The sequence below is a fragment of the Somniosus microcephalus genome, chromosome 2 (genome assembly GCF_052327205.1).
Source record: "Somniosus microcephalus isolate GS21.2 chromosome 2, FLI_Smic_1.0, whole genome shotgun sequence".
In the NCBI taxonomy this organism is placed as follows: domain Eukaryota; kingdom Metazoa; phylum Chordata; class Chondrichthyes; order Squaliformes; family Somniosidae; genus Somniosus; species Somniosus microcephalus.
In genome coordinates, this window is record NC_140988.1 from 247,813,310 (window position 1) to 247,826,186 (window position 12,877).

Sequence of the window (12,877 nt, forward strand, 5' to 3'; positions counted from 1 at the left end):
AATGGTGCCAACCACCCGTCTTTAGACATTTTTAACTGGTGAAGAGAAAAAAACTTTGAAGAGAGAAAAAAAAACTTTTCCTCTTTTGTCCACTAGATGGAGTGCTAGTCCTCGAGGAAAAAAAAACTTTGAAGAGAGAAAAAAAAACTTTTCCCTTTTTGTCCACCAGATCGCGCTGTTTGAAAAAAAAAACTTTTCCCTTTTGTCCACTAGATGGCGTGTTAGTCCTCGTGGCTCAGTTTATTCCCGAGCTCGCCTGCCCGTTCCTTGCAGCAGCCGTTCCCTGGGAAGGATTTCAGTTACCTGGACTTTTGCCCCGTGGCTGGAGCGCCCCTCTCTGTTGCTGCTGCTCTTTTTGGTACCTGTAGTGCTGGTCGATTTCTCTTGGTCGCCGCTGGCTCTGCACCTCTCGAGTGTTGGTCGATTTCGCTTGGTCGCCGCTGGGCTGTGTACCTCTCGCACTTGGAGTGTTGGTCGATTTCCCTTGGTCGCCGCTGGACCGTGCAGGCTGGCTGGTAAGAAGCCGCTCTTCTTCTCTCTCCGTACTGCTGTCGTTGCTTTGTTGCACCGTGTACTGGTGAGTTCGAACGTAACTCGTCGCCAGTGTAAAGTATGTGTCTATACTTAATTCAATAATGAAGAGACAGCTTGGAAGATTCAACATAGGTCTTTACTTCATACCAACAGGCGGGAACTGAGGGGAAATCAGTGCCCACAGTACTATTTATACCCCTATGGCCAGGGGTGGTACTACGGTATCACTACGCCCTACAAAGTAGTGCTGCCCTGGCCATAGGTCTAAAGCAACATACATATTACATACACAACAAGATCTGACATTGAACTGTAAAGTTTAAGGCACTATAAGTTACTGTTGTTATTGTTACTGTAACAAAGAAAATTTAAGACTGTTGTTACAAAGTTAGAAAGACAAGGTAACGGAGTTAAGAACCTTGGACTGATTTAAGAAACCGTTAGATGCTGTGATGGGGGACTGTAGGTTATTCCTGGATCGATGAACTAAGATGGGTCAAATGTCCTTCCTCCACTGCATCTCTGTATAGATTCTCGTATCTCTGGTAAACAGGATCGAGTGCAAACCAATATGGTGGGTATATTGTGTTTAATCGGAGTTTAGGATGGAATATAACACACTAGTAATACAGCAAAAACATATGACCGTGACAAGCAGCTGGTACCGGACCCGATCAGACAGACGGCTGGCATGCGTGAACAGTTCTCTAGCTTCTGGCCTCTCTCTCTCTCTCTCTCTCTCTAGAACCTCCGATGGTGAGCGTGGGATCACTCTCAAAAGAGCGTTCAACCAGCCCAGCTTCTCTTTGCAACTCCTGTTCGGCTCTCCCCTCCACTGTCTGTGTGGGCATGCCCTTGGGGTGTCACTTTTATTCTCATTTTAGGGGTGGGCCTGAGGCCAAGTTATTGACAAGACCATTTAACCTATAGGGGTTCCTCCAAAGCTTCATCAACCAATGACAGCTCAAGTTCTTTGTCTTGGCTCTTGGATGAAAGCCCTCCCCAAAAGGGGTTCTCATTACTTCACCCAATTTATCTTGTTTTTACATTTTGAAGGTTCCTCCATTGGAACTCACCCTATCTCTCTTGACTCTATCCCCCTTAACCCAGCAAGTACAAGGCCCGGCCCTGTCCCTCTTAATCATGGCCCCAGCCAGAGCTGTCGCACGTTAGCCAGTCGCTATCTCACCTTCATCTAGCAATTGGCCCATTCTAAGATGGATACTTTAGCCTCCTCAAATTCCTTTCATTCTATGTCTTTTCCTAATTAACTTTTAATTATCTTCGCAAGCAATTCTGCTAAACAAACTCCAAATTCTATCTGTAGAGATTATAATATGGTTATTAGTAATAATGGAAGAAACATAGGTTGGGCCTTCACTGGCCAAATTAAAGATACATTAACAAAGTCAAAACCGTAACTTACAAACAACAGATAACTAGCCTGGCAGGGCCATCCTATGGGCCCCCGTGAGGAATGTTTGTTTCACCTAATCTAACTAATTAAAAAGTCTGTCTCAAGTTCCACTGCAAGCTTTCCAGGAAAACAAAACTTATCATTTAAACACAGTATTATTCCTGTAGCCATATACATTTTTAGGCACCTCTAGTTTCTAACATCTCACTTGTGGTCTTATGATGGTTAACTCCACAGTTAAACTTCGAGTATGAGGGATAGAGTTCCAAGTGACAAAATTAAAAGAATGGAAATATGTTACTTTTTTAAAAAACAATTCAAATACTATAAATAACTATATTCTGTTTCAGAGGCCTTCAGAGCACCTGTGTTTCGACATGGGCCAGACAAGAATGGGTTTAGCTTGGGGTGCAGCAAAAATATGAAGCAGGTATTTGGAGATGAGAAGTACTGGTTGCTACCTGTCTTTACAAGGTACAGCTCATTTTTCTGAGTTCCCATATCCTTGATAGAAGCATACTCATTCAGAATGCATTCTGTATTACCATGTAAAAGAACATTTTAAAACTGCAGTGAATCTTAATCTTTTCTGAGAAGTTGGAAGTTTCTTTACAATCTATTTATTATGTCTGTAGGTTTTGGTTTAATATTTTGCAGTAGACTTCCATTAAACAATGACACAATCACATAACATGCCATCAATATAGAAAACACTCCAAGGCAGCAAAAGGAATTAAAGCCGAGCCTAGATGAGAGAGTTAGAAGAGGTGACCAACAGCTTCATTGAAGAGATGGGTTTGAAAAAAGATTTTAAATATGCAGGGGGTAAATTAAGAGGTAGAGCGGTTTAGGGAGAGAATTCCAGAGAGTGGTAGAGTAGGTAACTGAAAACACCACCACTGATGTGGAGGCGACAGGAGGGAGGGAGGGATACACAGAAGGCCAGAGATGGAGGACTGAAGTTGCACGGATAGGGTGGGTTAGGGCTGTAGATGGATTTGAAGATGATTTTAATTCAGTTTGTTGGGGGACAGGAGACGATGGAGATCAGTGAGAATGGGGATGATGGACTTACTGTAGGAATGGGTGCTGCTGGCTGAGTTTTGAACAAGTTTGTGGGAGGAGGCTAGCAAGAAGGACCTTGAAGAAATAGGGATAAACACATGGATAGGGGTTGCAGTGTGACAAAATAGAGCCAGAGGCAGATGATGTTTCGCAGGTGGAAATAAGCGGCCCTGGTGATGGATTGGATATGAGGATTAAAGCATAGCTCTAGATCAAATGTGTCACCAAGGGTTCATGTGGGCTGGTTCAGCCTGAGCGATTGGCTGGGGAAGGGGATGGAGTCTGTGGCAGATGACCGGAGTTTATGTCAGGAACTGAAATCAATGCCTTTGTGCTAGAGGGAACAGTAGGGTGGGAGACAGTAAATGATTTGGTAGAAATTAGGTTTATAATCCCATAGAGAAAGAAAGTAAAAGAGTTCCTTTCTTTCATTTGCATAAACAAAAACCTTGGCATATGTTACTGCAACCTAGGCTACCATTTTTGCAAGACAGACAAGCATAAGAGATTGAGGATGTGCACTACTGATGTGGATGGATGGAATATCATAAGGAGTGCTCCTGTGATTTCTCGACATGAGCTCTTATTGAACAAGGCTCCATGCTGGGTGCGTGAATTTGGAAAATTGACTTTTACAAGTTTAGTTAAACTTGTGGTAGTTTAAATCTAGAGTTAAAACCTTGCTGCCTCCAGAGCATAACAGTGCGACTCCCTCCTCCAGGTAATTATTAGAGGGTAAAATTTAGAGTTGCATGGTCCTAGTGCAACTTATATCGGAGAATCACGGAAGTGCAGCCCATGATTTTCTAGCAACTAATTTTAATGAACAGAAAATTGAGGGCTGTGTATTCAGTTTCCAGATACGCACTCCTGGTGGACACATTGGGGGTGTGCAAGCAGAAAGTTTACTGTTAGGTTTTATTGATTTGAAAGAAACACTGAGTACCCTAGTCATACAATTGGAGAGAGTCTGAGCTTAACATTTCTCCAGAACCAGCAGCGAGGCAACTCCATCACAAGCCAGCTAGTGATTTAGGGGTAATTTTGCACGCCAAGCCTCCCAGCACAGCCTTGCACACCAAGAGCACGGATTGAAGAATCGTACACGAAAGTTGGCATTCCCAGCTCTCCTGCATTTCCAGTCAAACAAGATAAACAAACTCAGCACAGATCAGTGATTGGACCTGGGATCTTTCTGGTCTGTATGGGTGACTGGGCAGTGCACTTACTGACTGAACTATATTTGTTTACTAAAGAATAAACACACTGCTTATTCATTTGTTAAAGGAGGTGTTAGTTACAGCAAAAATATCAAGATAATGTACTGTATCCAACACTGACACTAAGTCAGATTACTGCATGTATTTTATGAATGAAAAATAAAATAAAATGAAAACTTTTTTTCATATGCAGTCTGGGTGATGGTTGTTCCTTCCCAACATGTTTGGTGAATCAGGATGCAGAGCAACCCTCCACTCCATCTGCTCACAACTCAACTGCCAAAAAGTAATTATTATTTATTTATTACCATGCTTTTTCAATGTAAAAATATTTGGTTTTATGCATAACTGGATGATTTTTTTTATAAGCACAAATAAATATTTGTCTTTGTGTTTTCTAACTTTGATCTGAATCACCAATTTATGCAGTTCTTTGATTGCAGCACATTGACTTGTATTACTTTCATAGTATATAGTTCATGGTATAGTGCACATGGTACATTGTAGTAGTGAGTGAGATTTACTGAGTGGCTGGGGTTGTGCAAAACCCCGGAGATTGATTCGAGGGAGCTACCACGTAATGAACTAATTCTTTACCACCTGGTTCACAGTATTGCTGAAGGGCATCCATTTCCTGCCAAACCTTTACGAGAGTCCCAGAACCACCTATTGGGTAGCGGCCAAACGTGGTCTGAAGGAACTTCTGATGATGAGAAAGGCAAGCTTGGTGAGTATTTGGAACATTTTACAATTTAAATCACTTCACATAAACTTAAGGCACACAATATTAGTTTGAAACAAAAAATACTGGGACAATTGCAGTTTTTTTTAATAAAGATTGCCTGATGCACTTGTCAAGTGAATAAACTTCTCATTGCTCAAGTGAATAAACTGACTGCAGTTTATACACACAGGACTACTGTATGAGGGACTGCAAAGGGCAAATTACAGGGGCAGACATTTTTGTATCATAATGAAAGTTAAATTTACGAAAACAAATTACTGCAAAAAGATTAGTAACTTTGGCAACTATTGGGGTGCAAATAACTATTTAGTGTGTTGTAAATATATTTTATATTTTACACAGAAAAGAAAATCTGAAGCAGTCACCTTGCTTAATTATACTTTTTTGAAAGCTGCTTTATCTCTTATTAGAGTTATCTGAAGCTATGTGGGAATATTTCCAGCTCCCAGTGACAGGTCTACAACTCTAAGGTCTATTAGTGAATCAGGCTTACTGGTCAGTCATCAGTAGTGTCCTGCAGTGTGATAGACCTGCTGTTTTAGGTATAAGAAAATAAGGAAATTCAAAGTGAGAAAAGACCGTTCAGCCTATCAAGCCAACTCAATCCCAAATCCACATAATATTACTCTATCATTTGAGATCCCCTACTCTAGGGAACACTAATTTCCTTTTGTAAAAAAAAATCAAGTGTTAAATGTCTCTGATTCTATCCCACTTCTCAGCTAATATCAATTCAGTTCCATTTTAAAGGTGCGAATTGATGCTGAATCAGTTATTTTCTCTGGGAGTTTATTTCACATATCCACTATAGATGGAAAAGGGGGATTTCCTAATCTGTGATTGCTCAAGACTTGTGAATTTTATACTTGTACACTCTATACTAATGCTCATTGTCCACAATAAATTGTTTGCTTACTTCCACCTCATCTATACTTTTCAGTATTTTAAAACCCTAAGTAGGAACAGCGTCTACAAATATGTAAAAAGGAAGTGTTGGTCCCTTAGAGGTTGAGTCAGAAGAAATTATAATGGGGAATAAGGAAATGGCAGAGCCTTTCAACAAATATTTTATATCTGTTTTCACAGTAGAAGACACAAAAAGCATACCAAAAATAGTGGGGAACCAAGGGGCTAATGAGAATGAGGAACTTAAAGTAATTTAAGTTCAGTAGAGAAAAAGTATTTGAGAAACTAAGGGGACTAAAAGCTAACAAATCCCCTGGACCTGATAGCCTACATCCTAGGGTTCTAAAAGATGTGACTACAGAGATAGTGGATGTATTGGTTGTGATCTTTCAAAATTCCCGAGATTCTAGAATGGTCCCAGCGGATTAGAAGGTAGCAAATGTAACCCCGCTATTTAAAAAAGGAGGGAGGGAGAAAACAGGCCAGTTAGCTCGACATCAGTCATCGGGGAAATGCTGGAATCTATTATTAAGGAAGTGGTAACAGGGCACTTCTAAAATCAATACATAATTAGGCAGAGTCAACATGGTTGTATGAAAGGGAAATCGTGTTTGACAAATTTATTAGAGTTTTTTGAGAATGTAACTAGCAGGGTAGATAAAAGGGAACCAGTAGATGTAGTATATTTGGATTTCCAAAAGGCATTCGATAAAGTGTCACGTAAAAGGTTGCTATGCAAGATAAGGGTGCATGGGTTTGGGGGTAATATATTAGCATGGATAGAGGATTCATTAATAGACAGAAAACAGAGAGTAAGGATAAACGGGTCATTTTCAGGTTGGCAGGCTGTAACTGGTAGGGTGCCGCAAGGATCAGTGCTTGGGCATCAGTTATTTACAATCTGTATTAATGACTTAGATGAAGGGACCAAGTATCCAGAGTATCCAAGTATCCAGACTTGCTGACAATACAAAGCTAGGTGGGAAAGTAAGACAGATTAAGTGAGTGAGCAGATGGATTATAATGTGGGGAAATGTGAGGTTATTCACTTTGGTAGGAAGAATAGAAAAACAGAATATATTTTAAATGGTGAGAAACTATTAAATGTTGGTGTTAAGAGAGATTTAGGTGTCCATGTACAGGAAACACAGAGAGTTAGCATGCAGGTACAGCATGCAATTAGGAAGGCAAATGGCATGTTGGCCTTTATTGCAAGGGGGTTGGAGTACAAGAATAAGGAAGTCTTGCTACAATTGTACAGGGCTTTGGTGAGATCACACCTGGAGTACTGTGCACAGTTTTGATCTCCTTATCGGAGGAAGGATATACTTGCCTTAGAGGCGGTGCAACAAAGGTTCACTAGATTGATTCCTGGGATGAGATGGTTGTCCTATGAGGAGAGATTGAGTAGATTGGGCCTATATTCTCTGGAGTTTGGAAGAATGAAAGGTGATCTCATTGAAACAAATAAGATTTGGAGGGGGATTAACAGGGTAGATGCTGAGAGGTTGTTTCCCCTGGCTGGAGAGTCTAGAACTAGAGGGCATAGTCTCAAGAGAAGGGGTTGGCCATTTAAGACTTGAGATGAGGAGGATTTTTTCACTTGGAGGGTTGTGAATATTTGGCATTCTCTGTCCCAAAGGGCTGCGGATGCTGAATTGTTGAGTATATTCAAGGCTGAGATAGATTTTTGGACTCTAGGGGAATCAAGGAATATGGAGATCGGGTAGGAAAGTGGAGTTAAGGTCGAAGATCTGCCATGATCTTATTGAATGGCGGAGCAGGCTGGAGGCACTATATGGCCTACTCCTGTTCCTAGTTCTTATGTTCTTATTAAGCCGTTCTGCCCTCCAGAGAAAATAAGTTTATTGACTGGGTATTTCTTCATAACTTTGTCCTAAAGGCTTTGAATCATCCTGGTCATTCTTCTTGGATCCCTTTCTAATGTACCTATATCAGATTAACAAATCTGCCACAGAGGGTTGAGTTGGTTTCAAACTTCCATCATCCGTCGTGTCATTATGAAGCCACCTTGACCCAAAAAGAACCTGCTTAGCTCTCCCCCAAGAAGGGTACTCATTGTTTGTTATCAAACAACTGGCAAGCGATGGATGATTTCTTGCTAGGCAGACAGCAGCTACCAGGAGTTGCTCATGAGAAGCACAACTCACTATAAAAACATCCTCCTGACCACAGTATGGAAACACACCATACTCCATCTGTTTGCCTCTCTGCAATGCGTTGAGCATGTGTACACTAGGATCTCACAGTGTAATTTCAGGGTCCAAGTTTATTTACTTTTGGATTATAGGAATCCTAGTTTTTCTAGCAAAGATGAAAATCAATTTTGTGGAACCTCTACAGCTATTAATACCTAATTTTGAAAAAGGAAAATTCTATTTACTATATTGGGTAACCACTTCCTCAGAATCATAGAAACATAGAAGATAGGAGCAGGAGTAGGCCATTCGCCCCCTCGAGCCTGCTCCGCCATTCAATGCGATCATGGCTGATCATCCAAATTCAGTACCCGGTCCCTGCTTTCTCCCCATACGCCTTGATCCCTTTAGCCTTAAGAAATATATCCAACTCCTTCTTGAATATATTTAATGTATTGGCCTCAACTGCCTTCTGTGGTAGAGAATTCCACAGGTTCACCACTCTCTGGGTGAAGAAATTCCTCCTCATTTCTGTCCAAATGGCCTACCCCTTATCCTTAGACTGTGACCCCTGGTTCTGGACTCCCCGACCATCGGGAACATCCTTCCTGCATCTAGTCTGTCCAGTCCTGTCAGAATTTTATAAGTTTCTATGAGATCCCCTCTCATTCTTCTAAATTCCAGCGAGTACAAGCCCAATCGACCCAATCTCTCCTCATACGTCATTCCTGCCATCCCAAGTATCAGCCTGGTGAATCTTCGCTGAACTCCTTCCATGGCAAGAACATCCTTCCTCAGATAAGGCGACCAAAACTGCACACAATACTCAAGGTGTGGTCTCACCAAGGCCCTGTATAACTGCAGCAAGACATCCTTGTTCCTGTACTCAAACCCTCTCGCTACGAAGGCCAACATGCCATTTGCCTTCTTAACCGCCTGCTGCACCTGCATGCTTACCTTCAGCAACTTGTGCACAAGGACACCCAGGTCTCATTGCACTTCCCCTTCTCCCAATCTATTCAGATAATAATCTGCCTTCCTGTTTTTGCCACCAACGTGGATAACCTCACATTTATCCACGTTATATTGCATCTGCCATGCTTCTGCCCAATCACCCAACCTGTCCAAATCATCCTGGAGTTTCTCGGCATCCTCCTCACAGCACACACGCCCACCCAGCTTTGTGTCGTCTGCAAATTTGGAGATATTACATCTAGTTCCCCTGTCTAGATCATTAATATATATTGTGAATAGCTGGGGTCCAAGGACCGATCCCTGCGGTACCCCCCTAGTCACTGCCTGCCACTCGGAAAAAGACCCGTTTATTCCAACTCTTTGCTTTCTGTCTGCCAACCAGTTCTCTATCCAAGTCAATACCTTGCCCCCAATCCCATGTGCCTTAACTGTACATGCTAATCTCTTATGCGGGACCTTATCAAAAGCCTTCTGAAAGTCCAAATACACCACATCCACTGGTTCTCCCTTATCTATTTTACCAGTTACATCCTCAAAAAATTCCAGTAGATTAGTCAAGCACGATTTACCTTTTGTAAATCCATGTTGACTTTGTCCGATCCTGTCACTGTTTTCCAAGTGCTCTGCTATTACATCTTTTATAATGGACTCTAGCATTTTCCCCACTACCGATGTCAGGCTTACCCGCCTGTAATTCCCCGTTTTCTCTCTACCACCTTTTTTGAATAGTGGGGTTACATTAGCTACCCTCCAATCCATGGGTACTGTTCCAGATTCCATCGAATGCTGGAAGATGATCAGCAAAGCATCAACTATCTCTAGGGCCACTTCCTTAAGTACCCTAGGATGTAGATTATCAGGCCCTGGGGATTTATCGGCCTTCAATCCCATCAATTTCCCTAACACCATTTCCCTACAAATACTGATTTCTTTCAGTTCCTCCCTTTCATCAGACCCTATGTTCCCCGACATCTCTGGGAGGTTATTTGTGTCCTCCTTTGTGAAGACAGAACCAAAATATGTATTTAATTGGTCTGCCATTTCTTTGTTAGAAGCCCCATAATAATCGCAGAAATACAAATGTATTTGTGAACAGAAATTGCATGACCAACATGAAATTACATGTTATATTACTAACATTTTAGTTGTTTTTTAATTTATAGGTATGAGCAATCCTGTCATGGTCATAGAGAATGAGACCTAGCTACTCTTCAAGCAAACATATAACAGCTGGCAAATGTAAGTAGATGAACAAAATGGCATCATAACTGTGTGCTGCCCATCACTAGTCCATGTCTGTTGTAATATTTATGCAGAATATTATAACATCTTAGTGTCTTACTAATCTATCAATTTCACCGAATTGTGCACATTGCTATGCAATGGAACTGAGAATTCCAGGTTTTGTACTCCAGACTGCACATTGCTGGAGTGGAGGAGTATAAATAGCTGGTAGAGGACTTGCCTGTTTAAAATACCATATTGGTTATCACTGTATCATCTTGTTAAACTTTTGGGCGATGAATTTCCACTCAGATCACCTGCTGTAATTTCGACAGAAAATCAGTACAAGCCACAGCCTCTGTGTTTCTCTATAAACCTGCATGGAAATCCATAACAATGTTGTGCCCCATTTCAATTTATGTACAGACTTGGGCCCTGAATTTTTGTAGGAGTTGTCCCAATCTTGGTCGGGACCCCCAGAACAGTGTGAATCCAATATTCAGCCATTTACACTAGTTCTCCAGGGGTTCTGCCAATTTCCCACCTAAGTTATGGCAGGAGATCAAGACAACCTCCACAGAAATTTCAGGCCTTAATCTTCATAACTGTGATAAATCCATGTAGTGAGACAAGGACTCGAAGAGGCGAGGTATTAGGATTAATACGAGTACTTTATTAAACGACTGCGAAGCAACCAGGCAGGCTTGCATCCAGGCATTGCACCTTTGCTGACCTTGACAGGAAGCAAACCTCTGACCTTAACAGGAAGCAAATCTCTGACCCTAGCAGCAGCATTGGCTACAGCACCACCTGGTGGATAACCTTAAGCATAACATCCCTCCCCCCTTAAGATTTCAGTATGAATTTCCTAACAAACAACCATTCCTGAGGGTCACATAAGGAGTCTCCATTCATCATGTTCCATACTTGACGAATCTAACAGTTCAGTATCAATCTCTCTGGTGACTTGCGAGTCCTTTGTGAACGTCTAACAGTAAAGTCCCTGCTTGTTTGTGGTGAAGCCACCAGTTGCTCCTGAGCAGTGCTCAGAGTATCTGACTCTGCAACGATGGTTTCCTCTTGACGAATAGGTTCCTGTGGAATTGTCTCTGTCCCTGGTGGTGGCACCACAGATGCACTTGGATAACTGGGGGCAACCCTGTCTTCAGTCATTGCATCTGGAACCTTCATTTCAATTTCCCCTTGTCTGGGAAGTATCTGATCTACATGTCTGCGTACTACCCTACCATCTCCCAACATGACCTTGTATGATACTGGACCTGTCATTGAGTCGATGAAGCCAGGAATCCACTTTGGTCCATAACTGAAATTCCAGGTAAGGACCGCATCTCCTTCTCCAAAACTTCGGCTCTTTGTTCTTTTGTCATGGTTCTCTTTTTGTTTGTTTTGTCTGTTTTCCATTTTCCTTTTTAGGTCTGGGTGGACAAGGTCAAGAGTGGAGCATAGTCTACGACCTAATAACATCTCAGCAGGAGAGAGTCCTGTGGTGGATTGAGGTGTTATTCTGTAGCTGAACAGAACCCGTGACACTTTGGCTGCTAAACTCCCTTCTGCACTTTTTTCCATCATCTCCTTAAATGTTTGTATGGCTCTCTCCGCAAGTCCATTCGAGGACGGATGATATGGAGCCGAGGTCACCTGCACTATGCCATTTTTTCTCAAGAACTCTTTTGTCTCTGTACTCACAAAACAAGTGGCATTGTCACTCACCACAATCTCCGGTAGCCCTTGATTACTGAAGCTCTCTGACGCAGGCAGTCTATAGTAGTAGTGGCGGAAGCAGAATTTACAGGATAAACATCCATCCATTTGGAATGTGCATCAATGATTGTGAGGAACATCTTCCCCATGAATGGACCCGCATAATCTAAGTGCAATCTTCTCCATGGTTTATCCGGCCACTCCCAGGGGTGGAGAGGAGCCGCTGCTGGTGCCTTCCGGTGTTCCTGACAAGTGCTGCATGTCTTGACTAGATTTTCTATCTCCTCATCTAGCTTTGGCCACCACAAGTAACTCCTAGCCAAGACTTTCATACGTGAGACCCCAGGATGACACTGATGTAGTTGCTCTAGGATAGACTGTCGTGCTGGCTGTGGAATAATCACTCATGCTCCCCACAACATGCAACCATCCTGCACACTCAGCTCTGTTTTCCTGACACTGTAGGTTGTGAAGTCAGCCCCTTCCGGATGCTGTGGCAGCAGGGGCATGGCTGGAGTCGAAGTGGATGAGGCTGCTGTCACTCAGGACAGTGTCACATCTAGACTATTTAGTTTGTCTGAGTCACAGATGTGCCAGATAGCAAACAGGACCAGACAGTCACCGCCACATCAGATGTGGGAGAAGCAGTAGTAGGGCCACCTCATGACTCAGATATGCAAGTACAGGGCCACCTTAGAACTTTAGGGACAATTCCCCAATTGTGGGGAAAATAACTCTGCGATCATGGTGCACACCTACACTCCTGAGTGAAACAGAGAAACATAGAAGATAGGAGCAGGAGTAGGCCATTCGGCCCCTCGAGCCTGCTCCGCCATTCAATGAGATCATGGCTGATCATCCAAATTCAGTACCCTGTTCCTGCCTTCTCTCCATATCCCTTGATCCCTTT

The 12,877-nt window shown here is 42.4% G+C and overlaps 1 protein-coding gene across 1 annotated transcript in view; it reads left to right on the forward strand.

The window, feature by feature from the left end:
* The window catches only part of LOC147123316 (palmitoyltransferase ZDHHC2-like), a 230,397-nt gene that overhangs the window by 196,096 nt on the left and 21,424 nt on the right, over positions 1-12,877 (forward strand). Inside the window, exons 9-12 of the mRNA XM_085970680.1 lie at positions 2,302-2,425; positions 4,430-4,522; positions 4,848-4,963; positions 10,185-10,260. Of these exons, the coding sequence (XP_085826806.1) occupies positions 2,302-2,425; positions 4,430-4,522; positions 4,848-4,963; positions 10,185-10,225 (374 nt within the window). The 3' untranslated portion in view covers positions 10,226-10,260. The remainder of the gene's footprint in view (positions 1-2,301; positions 2,426-4,429; positions 4,523-4,847; positions 4,964-10,184; positions 10,261-12,877) is intronic.